We start from the raw sequence: 24,106 nt of genomic DNA on the forward strand, positions 1-24,106 counted from the left end.
AAGTGGTGCCAGAAGCTTCTCTTCCTTGCAGGGAAGCCCTAGTCAGCCAGGTCAGATTTGGGAGAGGATGGGAGGCCGATGGTTTGCTCTTCTCCGATCTACTGCTGAGAGAAACCTTGGACTGGAAATCCCAGTGGCAGGTTAATGGTGAATTTTGAATTAAAACACAATAAGCTCCTCATTCATTCCCCATTCACACCTTCCTTTCTTGAGGCTGAAGAAAAGAGGAGGGAGGGGAGATAAATTAGGAGTTTGGAGTTAACAGATACATACTACTGTATATAAAATAAACAACAAGGTCCTACTGCATAGCACAGGGAAATATATCCAATATCTTGTAATAACCTATAATGGAAAAGAATCTGACAAAAAACATATGTGTGTGTGTGTATATATATATGTGTGTGTGTGTGTGTGTGTGTATAACTGAATCACTTTGCTGTACACCTGAAACTAACACAACACTGTAAATCAACTATACTTCGATAAAAAAGAAGACCCCTTCCTCCTTGGCAAGACTGCCCAGGCTTAATCAGAACCTTAAACCTCTTTCCTTCACCCATGTTGGAAGCACAGTGACCGTGATTAGAATAGTCTGATGTAAGCGCCGCTTGCGATGAAAAAGTCGCTGACAGAGAGTGCAAGGTGACACCATGAGAACAGCCGGAGCTATGAGGTCATTTAGTCCAACAGGTAGGCTGTTCTGTTTTCTCAGCCCTGACATTCGATGCCCCACCAGTTATTCAATAACCAGAAATGAGGTGGGTCCCACAAATTCCTGCATCTCCTTGGGGATGGAGGGGGAGGAGCTGTGCTTTCTTGATCAAGGGCACCCGAGGAGAAGCCAGAGCTGGAAACCTGCCCCCAGGAGGATGGGTGGATGAAACAAAATGCAAGAAGGATACTCAGAAGCAAGTGGCATCATTTCTGTGGCTACATCACATTTAACCCAGACAGTCATGCCCTGCTCCTAGACGGGAAAGTGAAACTCACCCCCCAGACTGAGCAAATGTGCAAACTCTCAGGTCAAAAGAAGTAGCTAGGGCTTCCCTGGTGGTGCAGTGGTTGAGAGTCCGCCTGCCGATGCAGGGGACACGGTGCGTGCCCCAGTCCGGGAGAATCCGACATGCCGCGGACCGGCTGGGCCCGTGAGCCATGGCCTCTGAGCCTGCGCGTCCGGAGCCTGTGCTCCGCAACGGGAGAGGCCACAGCAGTGGGAAGCCCGTGTACCGCAAAAAAAAAAAAAAAAGAAGAAGAAGTAGCCACTCCTCAGCAAATTTGTTTTTGAAAAAATGAGGGGGGGAAGTTACTATATTATTTGTTTGTGGAGAGGTTTTTTGCTTCTGTATTTGTATGTTACTACGCAATATATTCCATACATATGACCCAACATACAAAGGTTCGAGAGCTTTAAATACATGAAATATTTTTATGAGATACTGTAATTAATGCTTCAAAAAATAAGTTCAACCAAACATATTTTCCTGTGACCATTTCCTAGAGGTTAAAGGAAAAAGAGGTTGTAGGTTTTTTTCCAGGCATAATATTACAGGTGGGGTGATGTATTAGTATCCCAGGGCTGCCAAAACAAAGTACCACAAACTTTGGTTGACTTGAAACAACAGAAATGTATTGTCTTGTGAGAGTTTCGGAGGCTGGAAGTCTGCCATCAAGGTGTCAGCAGGGCCATGTTCCCTCTGAAACCTACAGAGGAGAATCTTCGCTTGCCTGTCCAAGATTCTGGTGTTTGCTAGTAGTCCTTAGTGTTCTAGGCCTGTAGAGGCATCTCAGCAGTCTCTACCTCCATCATCACATGGCCATCTTCTCTCTCTGTGTCTCTTCTTCTCTTTTTACGAGGACGCCAGTCATTTTGGTTTTTTGTTGTTTTTTAAAAAAATATTTATTTATTTATTTGGTTGCACCAGTCTTAGTTGTGACAGGTGGGCTCCTTAGTTGCAGCTCATGGGCTCCACAGTTGCGGCTTGGCAGCTCCTTAGTTGTGGCATGTGAACTCTTAGTTGCAGCACGCATGTGGGATCTAGTTCCCTGACCAGGGATCAAAGCCGGGTCCCCTGCGTTGGGAGCATGGAGTCTTAACCACTGCACCACCAGGGAAGCTCTGCCAGTCATTTTGGATTAAAGGCCTACCCTACTCCAGTATGACTTCACTTTAGCTTAATGACATCAGCAACAAAGCTCTAACAATGCTAATTTTCAAATAAGGTCACATTCTGAGGTACTGGGGGTTAGGACTGCAACACATTTTTTTTAGGGGACACAATTCAACCCATAACAGGTGATGACTACCAACAGCTATAAGCCCAGCTCATAAAAGGAAAACACAGAGGCCACAGAATTGATACAGCTCCAGTCAGTCTTGGGAAGGCCCTTAGCTACAGATACATCTGTGATTCCTCGCAAAGAGGGGAACAAGCCATTCTTTGATCAATCCTTTTAGCAAATATTCACTAAGCAACTACTAAGTGTCCTACATATGCTGTCAGTGGGTGAGAGAGATAAGACAAGTTCCCAGTTATTGGTGGTGAATAGTAGAAGATACTGGGTAGTATTTTAATTCTTCGTTCCACTGCCTCCAGCCTACCCCACTGAACTGTGAGCAGTTTAAGGGGCAGGTACTTTCCCTGCCTGTGCAGCAGCTCCCCCATACCCAAAATCCTTTGTGGAATCAGGTAGCAAGGAGCTTTTGGGCAGAGAAAAACCAGCATACAAGTGGTTAAAGGACAGCGTGCTACAGGTCAGAGGAGGGAAAGTCCAAAATCCCGGGAGGCACAAGGGAAGACTCATAAGATTTTTCCAGCTGCAGAGGATTTTTGAGACCATCTTAGTTGATGGCTTCAAACTTGAACACAAAAAACCAATAGAACATTTTCTTTGCAAAAAATCGTGTTAGGACGTACAATGTGTGAACAGGCAAAAGCCAGATCCTTCTGGTGGAAGGAAAACAGGGCTAGGGAGAGCCCCTCCCACTCAGCGTAGCTCCAAGTTCTGTCCCTGAGCTTCCTGGGAGGAAACTCCTCCCTAGGCATTTTCTGAAAACCATTAGACTACCAATGGGCAAACTGAGGCCCAGAGAGGTGGTAACGAATACCATGTTCAGCGACATGCATCCATGGCAGAAGCAGGATCAGAACTCAGATCTTTCTCTGACTTCCAAGGTGAAGCTGCCTGCACTACCTCATGCTCTCAGGGTGAAGGGGACAAGAAGAGGGATTTTCACACCCTCTGATCTTTCTACTTTCCTATGGCCTCTGCCTGGTCCCCACACTGCATCTCCTGGCAGGGACATATCCAGCACCAGCCCCTGGACGTGTGCTCTAATCTTCTTCTCCAGGAGGCAGGGGAAGGGACTCAGTGACGTTCTGGGTCTCTTCCAGTCCAGTGATACTGCGGTTCCAATTAGGCTGCCTTTCCCTGTAACCCCGATGTCACCTGCTAAGCTACCCGGGACTTACTCCACTCCATTCCTTTATGGAAGAGGAAAATCAAGGCTCATGAGACACAAATGGGGAGTTGCTTCTTCACAGGTTTGCTCTGAATCCAGCTTTTTCTCATCCACATAATTGACAGAGAGAGTGTAAGTTGGGGAGATACCTAGATTTCTAAAAGGAAACGTGCCCCCCAAGTACGTCCAACTTCATTTGGGACAGTTTAGAAGTCCATACTCAAGGAACAACACCCAATACTCAGTTTTCTTAGCCCAACCAATTCAACACTGAGAGAAGCTTCCTGGGATGCAGGCTCTCCTCATGAGGTGTCCTGTCCGCCTCTGAGGTCAGTTTGGCCTCCATCCATTGAAATGACTCCCCAAAGACTCACTGCAACCTCTGAGGAAGGTGAGTCCAGAGTCACTTTCCTGCCAGTCAAAGGAAGGGCAGTCATTTGGAGAAATCTCCAGGGAGTGTTGCCTCTAGGAGTAATGATGGGCCTTGACGTGTATATTCAAGACCTCTGGGTTCAAGTCCAGGGTTTGCCACTTAGTACTGGTGACTTGGGACCAATCTCTTGATTTCTCTTGAACCTACCCTACCGCCCATGTACATTGGGGGTTTATTCAACATTCATTCAACACACACTGAGCACCTACCAGTGCCAGGTAGAGCTGTGGTAAATTTTTCCCCTCCCTACTTCCCAGGCTATTGTGAGGACCAGACCAGCAGGGATCTGAATGGCTGTCAGTGGTGGGGATACAGGGATGCTGCATCTATCTAACATTCCCATGGAGTGGGAGACGTATTTCCTCAGCACGTCTTTTATCCCTCCAGACCTCATTCTCTGACCTGATGCCAAAACAATGTGATTGGATCTCACGTTTTTCACGATTTTCCATCACGTCACCCGTTTTGAGGGCTAAGCTGGCACCTGAAAAACCATCAGCCATGCAAATTGGCATGCTTCCATTTTCCTATAAAAATGGTGAATGACACGAACTTAGCCTTATCACCCTGTATCCTCAGCAGAGCCAGACATACGGAAGATGCTCAATAAATGTGTTGAATGAATGAGTGAATGGGAAATGTTGCCTCCAAAGAAGGGAATTAGTCAAATTAGAATTAAGAGGAAGGACCACTTTTCTATGGGTTTATTTTACCCATCTCCCAATAGCTTAGCATCTTTTCTAATGTATTCCTGACTCCATGAATGACTCCAGTTATGTGCTTTCTCTCTGGCTATGGCATGAAAACCCTTGGGACACAGTGTGCTGTCCAGCTGCCAGGCCCGACTTCAGTTCCCTGATCACACCGGTTACACACGCGGGAGGGGACGATGCGTGTGTCCCCTGCCACCCTCAAGCTAACTGCCAGGGCCAAGTGGAATATTTTCATCCGGCCTTTCCCCCCTTTCTTTTTTCTCTTAAGCTTCTTCTAGTGATAAAAGCTGAAGCAAATTGAAATTGGCAGCTCTGTGGTCTTCCAGCGACAGGCAAAGTACTAGAGATCATGTGAACCACACTTCTAAAAACTTAAAAAAAAAACTAATCTTGCCTCAATAAAAACGACATCATGTCACTGTAACCGGCAGGGGGGGAAAAGGCTTGAAAGTTACTGGCAGCGGCCCAGCAGAGTTCAGGGGTTCTGTTGGCTGAGCTGAATTCCCACGGGAAAGGTAGAGGCAGAGTACTGCCTTTCAGGTGAGCCTTGGAGGCCCCAGGAAGAGTAGGAGGATGACATAGCCCCCCCCCCCGTAATCTCCCTTCACTCTCGGCATTGCTGTTATCACGGCTCAGGGCCTGGCTTCCTCCGTCCCTGTCCCTTTTCCCACCTGCCTTCCCTCTCTATGTAGCTCTCGGCTGTGTACCTCCCTCTGGCTGGCTGACTTGGAGGGAGAGACAACAGCCAGCCTGGGACATCTCGATGGCCCAGACCTAGAGCCAAAGAGGGTGGTACCAAATGCCCCAATTCCACCCCAGTGTGGAGCCTTTGCAAACTCAGCCTTATGTGATCTGAGCCTAATACAACAATAAAAATGGCAGGTTAGCTGCAGTGGCGATAGCTACCACTGGCCCTTCTGCACAGGAGCCGCGTCAGCCCTGGGGAGGGCAGTGCTGGGAGCTGGTTCTCACAGCAACTCAGTTTACCTTCGACTGGTAGTTGCTGGCTGCTACCAGCCATTGGCTGTTCATTAGCAATCCCCGGATGTGTATGCATGGGACCGGTAAGAGTGACTGCCTCTGGGGCAAGGTTTGGGAGATGAGGGCCACAGATGGAAGGGTTACTTTTCAGTATCTACCCTTTGTACTGCTTGAAAATCTTAACCATACGCACATTTTAGTTAAATCAATGAACAGATAAAGAGAAATCCATTAGCAGCAAATGAACCCTCAGTGATGCCTGCCTCTCCTGACTTCTCAAACTGGGGTACACAGGACCCCCAGAGTGGCCCAACAAGAGGAAATCTGGAACTTCAATTTTCCTTGAAAAGTTGGGAAGAGGGAGCAGATATATTATTTTTATATTAAAAGAAATAGGAATATATGCAGAGTATAATGCAAAATGTACTTGGATGATTAAGAGGAAACATAATATTTTCGTTTGTACGATATGCCACATACCAACAAGCCAGCCAACAGGCTAATGAAGTACTAGGTGCCAGTTCTTGTGCTTCAGGGGCCCTGAGGCTGCAGGGTGCTTGAGGTGTGTCTATATCCAGGGGCTGCTCTGTGAAGCTGAGTCTAGTTAGTATCCAGGGACCAAGAGGGGAGGATGTCAGAAAGTCGGGGCTGGGGGCAGCGGTGGGGCTGAGCTTTGGAGGATAGGGAGGATCTTGACTGGCAGAGAGCACGGAGCAGGGGAGTTTATGGGCATGTGTTGGTGGCCTGAGCAGAATGTGGCAGAGGGAAATGTGTGATGCGCTGCAGGGAGAAGGAAGGTGGACCCGGATAGTAGAAGACTCTGCTGAGGGGCTGTGGAGCTTAGACTCAATGCAGCCAGCCAGTTCTTCTCAAACTTGTTCCTGAAGCCCCACTTCAAGGTGGAGGGAGGAGCATACACTCCCTGGGGGGTTCAGGAGGTGGCCAGAAGCTGCCCATCACACGGGAGATCTTTCCTAGCAGTGTTAGTTTGACGTTCAAAAATACACCCAAACTCCAATCAACTCTTTGCTACCATCTGGGCCAAGACACCTTCATCTCTTACCTGAATGAATGTCATAGCTTCCTAAGCATGATCTCCTTGCCTCCATGCTTGCCTACCCCAGAGCAACCAAAGCCATCCTTTAATAATATGAAGGAGATCATGTGACCTCTTTGCACAAACCCTTGCAGTGGCTCCTGCCTCCCTCAGAGCACAGGCAGGCCGTTAGAATGGCCCAGAGCCTGCCCCATCCAGCCCTGCCACCCTCTGCGTCCCCTCCCTCTCCCTCCCATTCCCCCTTGGTTACTTGGAGCCAATCACTCTGGCCTCCTTGTTTTCCGAGAGCACATCGGCCAGACGTGGTCCTGCCTCAGAGCCTTTGCACTTGCTGTCTCCTCTCTTTAGGAAGCTACCCCCCCAGACGTTCACGTGCTGGCTCCCTCCTCTGTTTCAAGTCTTTTCTCTGAGGCCTTTGCTGACTGTGCCATTTAAACCTGCACCTCCTGGTACTTCCTTCTCCCCATCCCTGCTTGATTTCTCTCTCTAGTACCTGTCATCTTTTAATATACTATCTTACCCATTTATTTATTTTGCTTGTCTACCTCTCCATCTAGAATGTAAGCTCCAAAAGAGTAAGGATTTTTTAGAGTGTTATTTATTTATATTATTTATTTATTTATTTTTTTAAATTTCTGCTTTTCTACCATGTAAAGTCATGCAACTCCTCCTTAAGAAAAGTTCCATTAATAAGTATAGAAGGAATGAGGGAAATGATTAGACTACCCCAGGAATGATTGCCATAGGCAAGATCCTCTGATGGACTCTAAAATTAGTGAGCGGAAGTGTAAGCAGAAACAGAATATTTGAATAGTCTTGAAGTAATACCCCCCAAACATTTAGGAAATACAAAGGGGAAAATCCTAACTGTACAGTGGCCAGTTCTGGTGGAAACCACCTTCACCTCGTGATCATGGTCAACAACAGCAGTGAAATATAGCAGCATTGTACAGCCCCCGACATGCTGCCCTGGAAAGGGCTCACCAGCCCTGTGCTGTTCTCCTTAGTGGCAAAGCTCCTCTGCATAGTTGTGAGAAAACATCAGACAGACCCCAGTGAAGGACACTCCCCGAAGCAACGGACTAGTACTCTTGTTGTATCATGACAGACAAGAAAAGACTGTGGAATTGTCACAGGTTGAAGGGGGACTCAAGCGACAAGATAACTAAATGCACTGTGGACCCTGGATGGGATCCTGGAACAGGATGAAATACAGTAGAAAAAATGATGAAATCCAAAACAAATCTATAGTTTGTACCAAGATTATTTTTCAGTGATCAGTCCGTGGTTATATAAGATAACCATGTCACCAGGGTGGGGTGTGTAACAGAGGTGAAGCTGGTTAAAGGGTATAAGAGAGCTGTACTATTTTTGCAACTTTTCTGTAAGTCTAAAATTGTCTCAAAAAAATTTTAAGGGTCGTTGGAGTCAAAGTTGGCAGTTATTTTTCACTGAACTCTAGGCTTTGGGGCTGCAAGTAGGGAAACTAAGTCTAGGAGTTACTATTAAAAGTGGAATTGTGGGGCTTCCCTGGTGGCACAGTGGTTAAGAACCCCCCTGCCAATGCAGGGGACACGGGTTCGAGCCCTGGTCCGGGAAGATCCCACATGCCGCGGAGCAACTAAGCCCACCGTGCACCACAACTACTGAGCCTTTGCTCTACAGCCCGTGAGCCACAACCACTGAGTCCACGCGCCACAACTACTGAAGCCCGTGCGCCTAGAGCCCGTGCTCCGCAACAAGGGAAGCCCCGCTCGCCGCAACTAGAGAAAGCCCGTGCTCAGCCATGAAGACCCAACGCGGCCTAATTAATGAATTAACTTAAAGAATAATAATTTTTAGAAAAGCGGAATTGTGGAAGAAGGGTCTCCACAATTAGTTGTTCGAGCGACAGCCCTGCGTGGCATCTTTAGAATCCTCTTTCCCCACCGTGACCCAGTCAGTCGCCGAGACCTGAACCTCTTTAATTCATTCCCCCCAGCCTTCCAGTCCCCCTTTAATGAAGAGGGTAACGAGTGGGACTCTGGAGAAAGCGTGCGCCTAAAAGCCCATGAAGAGACTCCCTTGCAAACCACTGACACAGACTGACCAGAGAGGTGGGAAGAAAACGAAAGCACGTGACATGGAAACCAAGGGGGAATAGTTGCCTGACCTCTCAGCAAATGAAAGGGAAAATCTATAAAACTCAAAAGGCCCAGTCGCGGTCACGCCACACAATCTTTATTCAGTGAGAGAAAGCGGTGGGCCCCGCACAGGGTATCAAAGACTGAGAGCCCACATTATCTCCAGTTTTTCCTCAAAGAACCCAGCACATTTGGGTGTTTTTCTTTTTTTAATCTCCCCCCTTTCACTTATTGTCTCAGGGTAAACACTTGTGATTCATAAATGCCTGAAGTGTGAATCAGAATTCTCCTGTTCAAACCAGCAGAGGCCATATCCAACAGTAGCCCACAAGGTATTATTAATCATTAAATAGGCACATATAAGAACACTCAGGTGAAGGAGCCATTTTTCTTTTCTTTCTTGTCTTTTTTTTTTTTTAAGGAAATTAACAAAGCCCAAACCTTGAGTTTGAACTGTTTAGAAAAAAAAAATGTGATTTTTGTTTGTTTGTTCCGCTTTTGGTTTTGGGGTGGGTTTTGGTTTTTCTTTACCACTAAAGACTTAGTCAAATTCAAAGCAAAAAGAGCAAATATTTCAGGTGGGAAAATGTTCTTTCCTTTGGAGTCTTCCTTCAGCCATTAAACAATGGCCTGAGTGTCAGATTGCAGCAATCGCTTTTTCCACATTCACATGCCCAAGAAAAATGGATGTACTCAGCCATGGTTGGTCAGTGCAAGAGTCCCTGGCAGCATTGCTATGCTGTAGCCATAACCCGGGTGCAAACTCGCAGGTGGGGAAGCTTGGACCACACCTGCTCTATCGAAGAAGAAACCGAGTCATGTCAAACATGCCTTAAGCACAACCATCCAACCGTCACAGGGCCTCCCTCTGACCGTCCCTTCTCCTATACACACTAAGGTCCCCTAGGTTCAAAACTGGGGCTCCTCCCTGTATGGAAGGTAAATCAATGGCATCACCTTCCAAAGATGAAGAAATGCTAAAACATTAGCGACTTAAAAATAATATTTCGGGTTTCCCTGGTGGCGCAGTGGTTGAGGGTCCGCCTGCCGACGCAGGGGACACGGGTTCGTGCCCCGGTCCGGGAAGATCCCACATGCCGCAGAGCGGCTGGGCCCGTGAGCCATGGCCACTGAGCCTGCGCATCCGGAGCCTGTGCTCTACAACGGGAGAGGCCGCAGCAGTGAGAGGCCCGCGTACCAAAAAAATATATAATAATAATAATATTTGTTAGGAATTCCCTGGTGGTTTATTGGTTAGGACTCCAGGCTTCCACTGCAGGGGGCCTGGATTCAATCCCTGGTTGGGGAACTAAGATCCCGCAAGCCACGTGCCACGGCCAAAAATTTTTTTTTTTCTTCTTAGGAAGCATCTCTGATAAAAGATACCTAAATAGACAGATGAACAATCTAGGACCTGCCATTGTAGGCCCACAGAACTACGATGGTCATGTGTCCCAGTTTTTATGCCAATTGTCCTGACATAATTGTTAATAGCATTAGTTTTCACTCTCAAAAGTGTTCCAGTTTAGACCATAAATTATATGGGCACCTACAAGCAGGAAAGGTCTCAGACGTTCATCTTTCCCATTCATCTTACCTCATGGAAGTGTGACTGGCATCCAGGGAGGGCCTGCCCATGTTTACTCTTTTGGATGAAGTGTCCCTCTACAGCCCTTCCGGTCCCTCGTGTTGTCGGCGAGCGGGAATAAATCCACCTCCAGTCCACATCCTGTGTGCCTGGCCCCTGCCGATGCCCTTGCCTCCATCTAGAGCTCTACTTTCCATGGGCCTGAGGCTCATTTTAATTATTCCAGGCAGGGCTACACCAAGGTCTGCACCTGCCCACAAACAAAGCCACCAGAGTGCTTAGATGGTAGAGACCCTCCTCCCTGGAAAAGAAGAAGCCAGCTAATTTTTTAGGTTCCTCCTGGTCCCACAGCCTTTTATTCATAAAAGACTGCTGAAGCTTTTGATTTGTCAAATACCTGTGGACCAATTATCACAGTGGTTGTCCATCCATTTCTTTGAGAATATTAACATATGAATATTTTTTAAATGAATGAGTGTCTATCTTGTATGCCAGATATAAATATAAACATATATATGGCATATATATAGCAATATGATAAAAGCATCTGAGAACTTATATTGTATGTACAATATGCCTGGCACTGTTCTAAACATATTCCATATATTAGTCCTCCTAACAATCCTATAAGGTAAGTACTATGAATTTCTGCCCATTTAACAGGCAAGTAAAGTGAGGTACAGAATAGTCATGTCACATAGCTAGAAAGTGAATAAGCTGGAACGTGAACCCAGGCAGTCAGGCTCCAGAGCCTTTGCTTTTTAGCCACCCTGAACATATATAGAGATATGCGCTCAACATTCCTAACAAATAATCAACGGGTCAGTCAAATCTCAGCTGTAAAACATTGAGGAAGGTGCTATTTAAATATAAGAGGCCATTTCACCTCGACTTTACAGCCCCCTTTATCAATAATACTCGGCATCGTAAAACAACAGGTGTGTTGGGGGTACTATATAAAAACAGGTGTTTTTGTGTGCTGTATTGACACTTTTTTAACCCAGTGTGTCTGGGCGTGATTCCTACCTATTCTTGGTTACACGCAATCTTCCACAAGGGGCTGGCATGCAGAGGGAGAGTGAGGGCAGGAGAAGAGGTGAGCAGTGGTCCTTCCTGGGGACCAGGTGTAGGCTTCCGCACCTCCCAGCGACTGCCCGCCAGACTCACCTTTCCCAGGTATCCTCCTTGTTTTCTTTCCCAATTTTCCAGCAGGACCAGTGATCTCTCCCGTGGCCTTTTTCCCTTCCATCTGCTGCCCAGTGGTGGAACCTGCCTGCTTACATCTTACTTATTAACTATACGTAGATATGGCAGACTGCGATTACAGTAGAATTGTTTGGGAGCTCAGTATCTCGCTCCTTCCCACGTACCTTACCCTGGAAATTGCTTTGTACTTTCGTATTGCCGTGTGCTGGTGTGTCTTTAATAACCATCAATAAAGATAGGCCTGGGAAAACACAGCCAGCCGTAGATTCCTCTCAATTCTCCTGATTGCAACATAGGAGAGCTGTCCGCAGGGGTGTCCCTGCTGCCCAGAGGTGCTTACCCAGAGGTGTCAAAGTAAACCCACTCCTTGGACTTAGCAACCGAGGAAAATTTAGAAATGTACCCTGACCCTCTCAGGGGGCCATTGAATCGCCAGTAAAACATTCTTTTAAGTTAAAGTTCACTCGTGCATTTATTGTCCAATATTTGGGGGTGCTGACTCTGTGAAAGATATTATAACTGACACCGTAAGGAGTTTCTTTGCTTCTTTATCAGAGAAGCAATAGAGATGAAGAATGTGGAGAGTAAAGGGGCAATTTTTATAATATAAACCTGGGATGTTGCCCCTCTGCACAGATGGATAGCATTTGAATAGCAGGAAAGGATGGAAGTAACTGTCAAAATAGACATGTAGTTTTGCCCTCCACATAGTAGGTGCTTGCAAATAGTCATTGACCTGAATTAAGTTGAACAGGCAATTGGAGATTGGGCGGCTTTCACCCCTGACAAGATTGTCTGGCTACCATCCACACAGGTTCACTCCATACACAGAAGACAAGCTGTGACTCCATCCTCTGTCCAGATGACTTGGAGTTCTAGACCAAGTCCAGGTCTGTCCCAGGGGCCGGGACTTTGAGGGTAAGTGAGGAGGGTGTAGAGGGTTGAATAGCCCCCAGGACAGGGAGCTCAAATACTTGAACTTGAGTACCAGGTCCCTCTGTGACTGTGGGAGCCTGGTGAGATAAAGGCCACAGCTGGATCTGTGGGGATGAGACCCGCATAGCTTGGCAACCTGCTCCAGGAGACAGCCGACGCTCAGGGACTTTATCAAGACAGCTCCATCGGTCAGGCAGGAGGTGTCACCACTCACAGCCTCCAGGCTCCTCTCCGATTTCAGTCAAGGGGCCTGTAGAAGCCCAGCCCTGCAAAAGGAGCTTCCTCTCCCCTACTTTCCAGAGTAGAGGCAGAGTTGGGCTGAGGGGACCCAGAATGCACTGCAATATGTGGGCAGTTGCCCACACGGTCAGGGAGCTGGAGATGAACCCTGGGTCCTCGGTCCTTCCCCTGGCACTAGAAGAATTTGATGTGCTTGCCTCCCCCTCCGCTGAGTCACCCTGCCACCTCCTCTCCAGGACGACCACCCTCAGACTGGCTACAGAGCAGGATGCAGTCTCCATACTGCCCCCATTCCCTGCCATCACCCCCAAACAATCCCACCGCTTTTTCCAGTCTGTGGGCTCTTGTGTTATGCCTATAGCAATACAAAAGCATAGAACAAATAACCAGTGAGGAAGAGTGATACCAGTTCCAGAGTTCTACAAGCGCCCTCAGGCACAGACCCGGTCTCCCTTCCTGAGATTTTCCAGGAAGCCTCTCAGAAGGTACCAGATGCTGAACTAAGCAGCTCAGCCCAGTGAAAACTATGCTCATCACCTTTCCATGTCCTTTCCAGAACCTGCTCAGTCATCTTCCTGCTAAGTGGGATTCCTTCCCTTCACCTTCTCCACCCTGGCTTCCTGCCACAAGAAAGTACCCTTCCTCCTTGCTCCCCGCCCAAGATGCGTCCTGCGGATTACTGATACTCTAACAAATTGACAGCCATCTCCCTTCTTCCCTCTGTTCCAGTTTCTTGACATCTTATTCTTGCCGGTGGCTGAGAAAGGGAAGTTTGTTCTCTCCCGGCCTCTAAGCTCCCTGCCCTGTTTCTCTAGAGGTACAACTTTCCAGGAAGCTTGTCTATCCTATATCCTGTGCCCTCAACAGCCCACGGTCTCCTGAACTAATCACCTGAATCCTCTCTCTCCCCATCCCTGGGCCTTCCACCATGTCTTTCTAGGCTAGGTTATAAGGCTATATATGAGGACAGAATGCTGTAATGAACTATAAAGTGCTTTGTCCACTGTCAAATACTACAAGGCAAGAAGCCAGGTGCCCTCCAACTCTGTGGAAGAGACCAGAAGCTCCCGAAATGCTAGAACCCACCAGAGTCTTAAGTGGCAGTTGTGGCAGTTGCCCGGACTGTCTTTTCTTGTTCCCTAAACCTGATACATAAAAGGAAAATGTATATCTCACATGCAAATACCATCTCTCTACCACTTGGAAAAATTCATTCTTTTTCTCACCTCTCCCTCTGCTTTTCTGTGTGGCCCCGGCGAGCAGCTTCCTGTCTCCTGGAACTCAGAAATCAAGATCTCTTCTTTTCCAGAGGTCACAGGGTGGTGAGCAAATTCTAGAGGGAATCACGGTGCAGCAAGCCTGGCATTTAACCACGCTGTGTGCTGTCACACCACCACACTCGCCCACCAGCAGGTAGCTCTGATTCTCAACCGGAAAATCCATCTTTGGTGGTAATGTTAGTCACTTGCTGTAGATGATATTTCAAAACGTTCTTCTCATACAGATACAGAGGGGCGGGTTTCTGGACTGGTGGGTAGGAAACTCGAGCCTAATTCTGGCCTTCTCCTCCCTCTCTGGGGAGGCTGTTAAACCTTAGTCCAGTCATTTCTTCCTAGGTTCAATTTTCCTATGCATTCAATGAACGGACCCATTAAGCCACCTGTTAGGTCTCTTACTTTGCCTCCCCTACCCCTTTCCTATAAGCCGAGGAAAATAAGCAAGGGTAACAATGACAGCGACTTTGATTTAAAATATGCCTTATACACTCATCCCATATCACTTTCTGGCCCTAGGTTTTATCCAAATGATTCTCTTGGTTAGCTGCATTGTTTTTGTTTTTGATTTTTTGAGAAGCTTGATCTGATGTCACAATTTGAGCAGCTATCAGCAAGCCCAGCAAACCCATGTCCTGGGTTTAAAGGGGCTAAGACTTCCCCCCACCTTCCTGAGTCTTCCAGAGGCCCCTACAGGCACCAGCCCCCGTGCAGTTCTGAGCCTTTTACACACAAGCGTGCAAGTCAGCAACCGTGCAATCCCTCAGAAATGCCCGCCTTCATCCCTGGGCTTGCAGGCTTGCCTCACTGCAGCCCTGCTCAGAGAGTAAAAGGTTAGTTGAGAGCACATTTAGAGCCTGCCCGCCATGGCTGCTGTGGCCAAATGTGGGAGTTAAGCTGTCCCCGGTGCCCTGCCCCCGCCCCATGGGAAAGGCTTTCCTGGCAACCATCCTCTTTTTGGGCCCATTAGAAAAGTGCACATTCCCTTGGTCCCACTGGCTGTGGTCAAGTTTTCCAAAGGGCTGGGGGGAAGCAGAAAGCATTACAGCCTGCTAGGAGCCGATGCTGAAGTTTCTGTTTTTCCACCGTCACCCGCGATATGCAGTTCGAGGTCCCAGCTTGGCCAGAAACCAACTAGGCAGTTTTGTTTAGAAGTAGCAACTTATTTTTATCAAAGATGGAATGCAGAGTTGCGGTCGTTTCGAATGCCACTGCATGGCAACCAGGACTCTTGCTGCAAGCATTCCTGAATCCTCTTCTGTGGGTAGACACTTGGCTTTCTTGCCTATCCCTTTCTCCATCCAAATGCTGGGTGCAGAGCCGCTCGAGTGCCTCAAAATTAAGAAAAAAAAAGTTCTGGAAATTCAAAGTATCTTTATTAAAGTATCTATTTTATTTAATTAATTAATTTATTTAAAGTGTCTATTTTAAATCCAAGTTCTGGCAGTGATCACAACTCGATAAACCCATCCTCAGTTTCCCAAAGCCCACAGCACTCTGGCGTGACGGAAAGGGCTTCGAGCTGGCCTCTGGCCCCCACTCTGGCCCTATGTTGCTTGAGCCAGTCCCTGGCCCTCTCTGGGCCTTAGAGTACCCACTTGTAATTGGAGATTGCCTGGACCAGCTTCCTCAACCTTTCTGGGTCAAAAAAGCTTTGAGATTCTACTAAAAGCTGTGGACCCTCTCCTTGCTGGGGCGGGGGGGCGGGAAATGATGCATTTGTTCATTCATTCAAAAAGTATTTATTAAGCTCCTGCTCAATATGCATGGAGAGACTTAATTTTGAATTCCATTTCAGGGGGTTCCCTGGGGGTTCATCCGTGAACCCTAAGGTCAGAAATCCCTGTCGTGAATTCTGCTGTGATGAGCATATATGGACTCATCTAGAAGGACCACAACAATGATTTTAGTAAAGGATCACAAAACTACCGGTCAGGCAGATACCAGAAGACGAAGGCAGCAAGGCAGTCATTACATCATGCAGGTGATGCCCGGCTTCCCTCGCCTTCTCGGTGCCCCCAGCCAGCACGCGCGAGGGCAAACACGCGTGCACACCGGGGCAGGAATGTGCTGTTTCTGGGCACTTGTACTGTGGGGAGCTGGCTGCAGCCCTACAGAGACAAACATCTCTTCTATCCTGGGCTTTATTTTTCTCACGGTCTCTGAAAGGGCTGCGATCAGGTGATAGGTGTGGGACTGCTCCCTGTACAGGTGTGGAGCAGGTATGGAGGGGAGGGGAAAATCCGCCCAGTGTGTACTTACTCAAAGCTCTTTCAATAGCCCTCCCAGGATAGCTCTTTGGCAGGGCAGCTACCACGTCCCTGGCAGGCTGCAGGGAATCTGAGTGTGAGAAAGTCAGTCAAGCGGAGGAAAAGAGGGGAAAAAAAAAAAAGCTTCAAGTCCTCAGGCAAAATACCTTTTTTCTTCTTCTCTCACTCTTTCTCCTTTCTTTAGCTTTAAACCAAACCCACAAACCATTCCGATACCCAGGGACAAAGGAGAGTCTCACTAGAGATGCGGTTATTTGTTTTATGGTTTAAAGCAAACAGGTGATGCAATAAGATGGAGAAAAATCACCCTTCATGGGGCAGAAAGGGGGAAGGAGACAAACACAGCAGCCCCTGATTGTATTTATTGGGCATGATACAGTGGGAAAGATTCCTGGTGTTTTGCTGGTCTCACATGGGGATCAAAGAAATGACCTCCACTGATGAACAGGGTTCAGTTTTCTCTGTGCTTTGGGGGGAGGGGTGGAGGGGATGAGGAAGACGGAAAAATAAAGGCTGTTTCTCTCTAAGGAGGGCTTTCCAAATCCAAAAGGCTTTTCTTGAGTTTAGGAGCTTAGTTACCCATTTGAGAAGGTGCGGAGAGTGTCCCGTTGGTTGGTACTATTTTCACTGCCCAGGATAAGGATGCTGAAAAACAGCATCTGAGCACATTTGCAAAGAAAGTTTCTACTTGAGTGGTTGGGATGGAGGGCTGACAATTTCATGGCTTGTTTTTTTGTTTGTTTGTTTATTTGGTCCAGAAACAAATTCATGGCAAAATTTTGACCGGCTCTATCTGAAAATGTGTGTGTGTGTGTGTGTGTGTGTGTGTGTTTAAATTATTTGCTCATTCTACCAGTCTAAGCACTCCTAAAGTGGCAGTAAACGAGTTGTTGATTAACTATTTGGCCAATGAGGCTGTTTTAGGCACTGCAGTGAGACCATAACTTGACTATGTTCAACATTCTCCACGCACCTTCAGGGTGCCAAATCCTCAGGAGATGACAGAATCAGGGGAGAAAAAACAAAAAAAAACACAGGCCCTTAGGCTAGAAGGGACAGGGGGTGGCATGCCCTGCTAGTTAATTAGGGCCCAAGAGCAGGCAGCAGTCAATGTCATAGCAGAGTTTAATAGAGGAAGTCACTGGTTCTCATAGATTTGGGGGTAACCTGGAAAGGGTTAACTAACAATCTTCCCTGGGAAGATTTTCATTCCTTGGAAGAATCTGGGTCAGAGTATTTATGCAGTTTTTAAAAAGTCAGATGCTGAGCAGAAGCCTTTTAAGAAGCTTGCAAAGTCTGCACAGCAGAAAGCAGGGTAACTTCATAGTCTCATCACCTTTCACCAAGAGGATGTCAAACACACAGGGAAACTCCACTTTTTTCAAAAGCAACAGACAATTTTCTGTCATCACCACTTTTCCATCTGTTTAAAATAAGAAGGAAAAGTCCTTCCCCACTGGCCCAGGTTGCAGGTCAACAAAGGAGGCATTGTTCATCATTTCTTCAGAACATGATAGGACACAGCCCACTCTGCAGTGTGTAAAGAAAACAGCAAAAAAATCCCAGAGAGTAGCCTGAGGGGCAAGAGCGAGTAAACTCAGCCTGCAATGAGGTACAGGTTTGGCTGCAGACTTGAGGGCTGTCCTGGAAGACGGAAATGAGGCTTGGAAGGTAAATTTGGTCCCAGTCACAAGGATTCCTTGGTTGGACTCCAGGTTGTGGAGGAACATTGCAGTAAAGGGTAGGCAGGTTTCTGCAGAACTTGGATCATTGGACAACGTGCAGTTAACGCCCAGGTGAGCTAGTTCTAGGCAGGTGCTTCCGGGTGAGTGTCAGTCTACACCTGTCACCTAGGAACCTCCTTTACTGGTAGGAACCTCCTTTACTGGTTTGAACCTCCTAACTTGGCCCTCTGCCTCTGAACCTTGCAAACCACTCTCCACGTTTTCCCAGAGCCATCTTTCTAAAGGAGAATTTTGATGTCCCTTCTCTGCTCGAGAGCATTTCATAGCTCTCCACTGTCTAAAGATAAATCCAAAGTCATTTAGCAAGATGTTTAAGGGCCTTAAGTCTCCTCCTCCTCCAGTGCCTTCTTACACTCCTGGCTGTCACATACCCTAGGCTCCAGACCATGTTCCCTGAATAAAGACCTCAAGTTCCAAAGTCTAGGCTTTCAGGGCCATGGGTACGGCCATCCTCCCCAGCCCCATGACTCACCACATTTCCAAAGCTCCAATCCTACCTATTTTTCAAGATACAAAGCACAGGACACCTCCTCCAGGAATTTTTCCAGGATACCGCAATTTATGAGTAATTCAATTATCCTAAAACTTCATTTTACTTCTATCTAGACATATAACTGTCTCTCTTGAACCTAGGACCTACCAAAGGAATATACGTGGAAATAGGCAGATATCAGCTGCACTTAAGAGTTCAGTGTCTCTCTGCCCTAGGCTCCCTGAGGGCAATAACTATTGTATTTATCCCTGTACCCCCCCATATAGACCAGAAACAGTGTTGCCCATACAGGTGTGGTTCAGTGTTTCTTTTAGGTTCTCCTGATCTGATGGCTTGGGCCATCATCCAAGCCCTAAAAGAAAGGAATAATAAATAGAGGAATGCTCGGTCATCAATCAGAAAATCAGAGTCTGTCTGCCTCCAGAGTTGCAACTCCTTACAGGCTGCCATTCTATCTCGCGTCGTGGTGATCCCAGGGTTTTTAACACAGTGTCTGGCACAGAGCATGCGTTCCGTAATGAGAAGACAGGGGCTTGCCCAAGGTCACCCAGAGTCGGGAACCGCTGAATCTCATTCGGGACGAGATCTGGTGAAATCATTTACAACATTATCTCAGTGGGGAGCTCAGAGGAAGGAAGGAATGAAGTGACTGAGAAATGTGTGCCAGGCCTCCGGCGGCCTCTAAGCCTAGGGAAGCGCTGGGAGGGCGGGGGGCGACATCAAACAAGACGCGCTCGGCTCCCGGGCCGCCCCGAACCGCCCGAGCAGCGCCCCGAGCTCCCGGGCGGCGGGAAGGGCGGAAGGGGTGGGGGCGTGGGGCCCGGCGACCCGGGCAAGCGGGCGGGAGGGAGGGACGCGGCGGCGGCGGCGGTGGCGGCCGGCCGGGGCAGTGCGCGTCGCCCGCCCTGCGCGGCAAATCCCCCAGGGAGGCCGCCGCCAGAGCCCTGGCGCTCCCGGCCCGGCGCCCGCCACGTGGCACCCGGCGGCGGCAGCGGCGGCTCCTCCCGGCGCGCGGCCCGGCCAACCGGCAGCACGCAGCCGCCCGCGCCGCCCGCCTCCTCCCGGCCGCCCGCCGGCGGCCTCCCGGGCGCAGCGAGGGGGAGCTGCCCGGCCGCCCTGGACCCGGGGAAAGGGCGGGCGGCGCGAAGCCGCTTTAACCGTAGCCGCCGAGCGGAGGCAGGAGGCTGACCCGGCCGCTTCCTAAGTGCGGTCAGGCATCTCGTGACCGCGGCGGGCGCCGGAGGCCCCGCGGTGGGAGGGAGGGCCGAGGCTGGGAGCAAACAAGAAGGCCCCCACCCCTCCCCCGGGCTGTTGCTAGTGAGGCTTTCGGCAGAGTTAAAACCTCAAGCCCGAAATCAGGGGTGGAGTGGGGGGTTGGAATAATTCCCCACTCTCCACCCCAGGGCGTGCGCTCCCCGCCCGGAAGGGCTGACCTTGGCCCGGCGGAGTTGGGGGGGGTGGGTGGGTGGTAAGCTCCGGGGCTCGGCTCCCGCCGCCCCCTCGGATTCCTGGCCCGGCGGGGGCCAGAGGAGGGGGGCCCGGACACACACACACACACCACACGCGGGGAGACAGACACAGACACACACACACACACCCCCCCCACACGCAGCGCGCGCCAATGAGCCCCGGCCAAGGCGCAGGGGGCGGGGTTTTCCCAGGCTCTAGCACAGCAGCTGCTATTTACCTTCTTGGCTTCTCCCGGGGACCAGGAACCAGCCCCCGCGCTCCGCCGCCCGCCGCCGCCCCCCGCCTCCCTGCCCCCGGGGCGCGCGCACACACACTCACGCACACACACATCCTCCCGGCCGGGCCGCAGCCGCGGCGGCAATAAAACATCCTGGCACGTGCTTCGGCTCCTGGCGCGCCCTTGCCGGCCGGCTGATGTCAAACTGCAGCTCGGCTGGTGTAGCTCTTAAAGGGCCCGCGCGCGCCGGGTGCCGAGGCTGGCCCGGCCGCCCGCGGGGCGAGAAGGAGGGAGAGGCTGCCGCTCCGCTCGCCACCTCAACATGCGGCAGAATCGAGAGCCGGCGGGTGGAAAGGGAAAGGGTGGCGAGGACGCGCGCGCGTCCCTGAGGCATTGCCATCAAAGCCCCCCTTGTTCATCTTTCATTTGAAATTCCATTTCCTTTCTGCTCAGTTGGAAATTATTCTGATTGTTTCCTGGGGAAACGCGGGGTCCAAAGCCCCAACTCTAGAAGAGAAATGAGGGCCGGGCCGGGGTGGGCGTGTGTCGGGGGGAGGGCGGGGATCAAAAACCACCTTGCTCTGAAAAACCTGCAAATGTAAGATGGAGGCACTTTTTCTGCATGCAAGAAGGAATTTTTTTGGTCCGTTTTCTGCATGGTCGACTTTCACCCCTCTCCTCCCCCGAATGTGCGGAGTCTGAGCGGGAAATCACTTGGATGTTTCCGTAACTTACACCCTTACACAATTCCCCCCTTTTAACCACTGCAATTATAACCTTTTATCCTTGCCCTTCTAAACCTTTTTAAAAATATATTTCAAATGAACTTCTTATTAGCGTCAAAGTAGCTCTGTTACACATGAACGGAAGTAAGGAGCAAAGACCCTAGCCCCAAAAGAAATAAACTAGACTAGAGCAAACCCAATGTGGAAAAATCCTCTCTAAAGCAAAGCCCAGCAGGGAGAGTAGCAAAGGGTTAAAATCCTTTTGATTGACGTTGTAGCCTCTGGTGCCCCGGGCTCAGGCGCGCGCCATTGGCCGCCAGGCCTTGTGCCTGGCGGCCAATGGGGGGGCGCGGTCCACGAGCGGTGCCGCGTGTCTCCTCCTCCCATTGGCTAAAAGTTACTGTGGGAAAGAAAGTTTGGGAAGTTTCACACGAGCCGTTCGCGTGCAGTCCCAGATATATATAGAGGCCGCCAGGGCCTGGGGATCACACAGGATCCGGAGCTGGTGCTGATAACAGCGGAATCCCCCGTCTACCTCTCTCCTTGGTCCTGGAATTGCGCTACCGATCACCAAGTAGCCATAAGATACTGTAATAAACGCTCAGCACTTGCTCAGTAGTTTTGCGAAAGTCTCAAGTAGAAGGGACATAAACAAAACAATTTTTTTTGTGTGTGTGAAGAACTCCAAAAATAAAATTCTCTAGGGATTTAAAAAAAAAAAGAAAAGAAAATGCCAGCTGATATAATGGAGAAAAATTCCTCGTCCCCGGTGGCTGCTACCCCAGCCAGTGTCAACACGACACCGGATAAACCAAAGACAGCATCTGAGCACAGAAAGGTAAGGGCAGTACCTGCATCTCTTGCAGCCCCAAGAGATTAAGACGGGGTTGGGGGCTCCTTTCTCCCTTAAAATCGAGGGGTGAAATGGCAGGTCCCATGGGAACTCAGCGCTCTTTTTTTTTTCTTTACAGTCATCAAAGCCTATCATGGAGAAAAGACGAAGAGCAAGAATAAATGAAAGTCTGAGCCAGCTGAAAACACTGATTTTGGATGCTCTTAAGAAAGATGTAAGTGGGTAATTCTGCTTTTTTTAAAAATAAAAAAACAAAATACTATTTCTCAGGTACTAAGAGTGAAACCCCCTTGCCAGCGGGATCTTCTCCGCCTGCACTGCATTCTCTGAGGCGGGAGGGCTGAGCCCCTTTAGCCGGGGTTTAGGGATGTCGCCACCACGGCCGGGGGTGGGAGGGACCCCCAGCACTCCGAGGCCGCTGGCGGGGCTCTCACTTTCCTCCCTTGCCTCTTCGGTGCAGAGCTCACGGCATTCTAAGCTGGAGAAGGCAGACATTCTGGAAATGACAGTGAAGCACCTCCGGAACCTGCAGCGGGCGCAGATGACGGGTGAGGGCGGCTCGCCGCGTCCCCCTCTGCGGGCGTCCCTCTCTCCCCGCGGTGATTTCTTCCAGACTTCCGCCCGTGGTTGTGAGAGGCATTCAGCTACATTTTACTGCCTTGGCTCACTCTTGCGTTCCCACGGTCTGGGGCTTATTTATAGCCACAACTCCAAGTTGTTACTGTTCCGGAAAGGGAGGGAGAGAGGTTGTAGCAGCAAGGGCTGCGGGCGGCTTGGCAGTGGGGGAAGCGGGTGGGAGCGAAAGGACTTAGAACCGTGGCGGTTTTTAAGCTGCGTGGAGCCTGGGGTCATCTGGTTTAACACTCCCTCCTCCCCCACTACAGAACGGGAAATACGTCTCGGATGGTGGAGAAGGGGGGAAGGGCATTATCCAAGGTCACATCGCGAGAGGGTGGGGAGGAGGCAAATCTGAGGCTTGAGATCAGTTTAAATGGAGCGACAGGGAACGGAGAGGGAGCGTCTCGGGTTCGGTCGCCAAGCTAGTGTGGAGAGGCGGATGGTTTTTCTAAACCCAGCCCGGTAGCCAAGAGGCAGTGCCGCGGGCGGGTGGTCAGGGAGGCGCGCGGCGGGGACCTCCCAGGGCGGAGGCGGCGGCTTCGGGGCCAGGGCTGTTCGGTGACCCGTCTGTCTCCTTCTGGCCCGCAGCCGCGCTAAGCACAGACCCGAGCGTGCTGGGGAAGTACCGCGCCGGCTTCAGCGAGTGCATGAACGAGGTGACCCGCTTCCTGTCCACGTGTGAGGGCGTTAACACCGAGGTGCGCACCCGGCTCCTCGGCCACCTGGCCAACTGCATGACCCAGATCAACGCCATGACCTACCCTGGGCAGCCGCACCCCGCCTTACAGGCGCCGCCGCCACCCCCTCCGGGACCCGGAGGCCCGCAGCACGCGCCGTTCGCGCCGCCTCCGCCGCTCGTGCCCATCCCCGGGGGTGCGGCGCCCCCTCCCGGCGGCGCGCCCTGCAAGCTGGGCAGCCCGGCTGGAGAGGCGGCTAAGGTGTTCGGCGGCTTCCAGGTGGTGCCGGCTCCCGACGGCCAGTTTGCCTTCCTCATCCCCAACGGGGCCTTCGCTCACAGCGGCCCGGTCATCCCAGTCTACACCAGCAACAGCGGGACCTCCGTGGGCCCCAACGCGGTGTCGCCTTCCAGCGGCCCCTCGCTCACGGCGGACTCCATGTGGAGGCCGTGGCGGAACTGAGGGGCTCAGGCCACCCCTCCCCCTAAATTCCCCAACCCACCTCCCTTCCCTCGGGACACTAAACAGGAACTTGGAGGCTGGGAAAGAAGGGAGGACTTTTGTGATTAAGTGGTTACTTTGGTTTTTTTTTAATTTCTAAAGTTACTTTTTTGTAGAGAGCTGTATTAAGTGACTGACCATGCACTATATTTGTATATATTTTATATGTTCATATTGGATTGCGCCTTTGTATTATAAAAGTTCAGATGACATTTCGTTTTTTACACGAGATTTCTTTTTTATGTGATGCCAAAGATGTTTGAAAATGCTCTTAAAATATCTTCCTTTTGGGAAGTTTATTTGAGAAAATATAATAAAAGAAAAAAAAAGTGAATGCTCTTATGTCTTAGAACTGATTATTTCAGAATATGTAAAAAAGGCCTCAGCAGAATTTGAATTACGTGTAATCTGAGAATTCAGGAATTGGCTCTTTTGTTATTAAAAGAACATTTTAAAAAATCTGTCCAACCTTCTACCAACACTCCTTGAACTAAATTCCATTTAATTTGTGAGAACCCATCTG

General features: G+C 49.7%; 1 protein-coding gene and 1 long non-coding RNA gene across 2 annotated transcripts; one reads left to right on the forward strand and one right to left on the reverse strand.

Annotated features, from left to right (window-relative positions):
* Nucleotides 1-15,089: 15,089 nt before the first annotated feature.
* On the reverse strand, nucleotides 15,090-21,945 carry LOC132521093 (uncharacterized). Its single transcript, XR_009540727.1, has 3 exons — nucleotides 21,786-21,945; nucleotides 16,277-16,354; nucleotides 15,090-15,346 (listed from the first exon to the last, which is right to left on the reverse strand). It is a non-coding gene; the product is annotated as an uncharacterized LOC132521093 (long non-coding RNA).
* Nucleotides 21,411-24,006, forward strand: HES1 (hes family bHLH transcription factor 1). The gene is made up of 4 exons (XM_060150313.1): nucleotides 21,411-21,772; nucleotides 21,906-22,001; nucleotides 22,248-22,335; nucleotides 22,994-24,006. Exons 1-4 carry the CDS (start codon nucleotides 21,665-21,667, stop codon nucleotides 23,542-23,544), a joined length of 843 nt encoding a protein of 280 aa, XP_060006296.1. The 5' UTR covers nucleotides 21,411-21,664; the 3' UTR covers nucleotides 23,545-24,006.
* The last annotated feature ends 100 nt before the right edge of the window (nucleotides 24,007-24,106 follow it).

Source organism: Lagenorhynchus albirostris, chromosome 5 (assembly GCF_949774975.1).
Source record: "Lagenorhynchus albirostris chromosome 5, mLagAlb1.1, whole genome shotgun sequence".
NCBI classification, from domain to species: Eukaryota; Metazoa; Chordata; class Mammalia; order Artiodactyla; family Delphinidae; genus Lagenorhynchus; species Lagenorhynchus albirostris.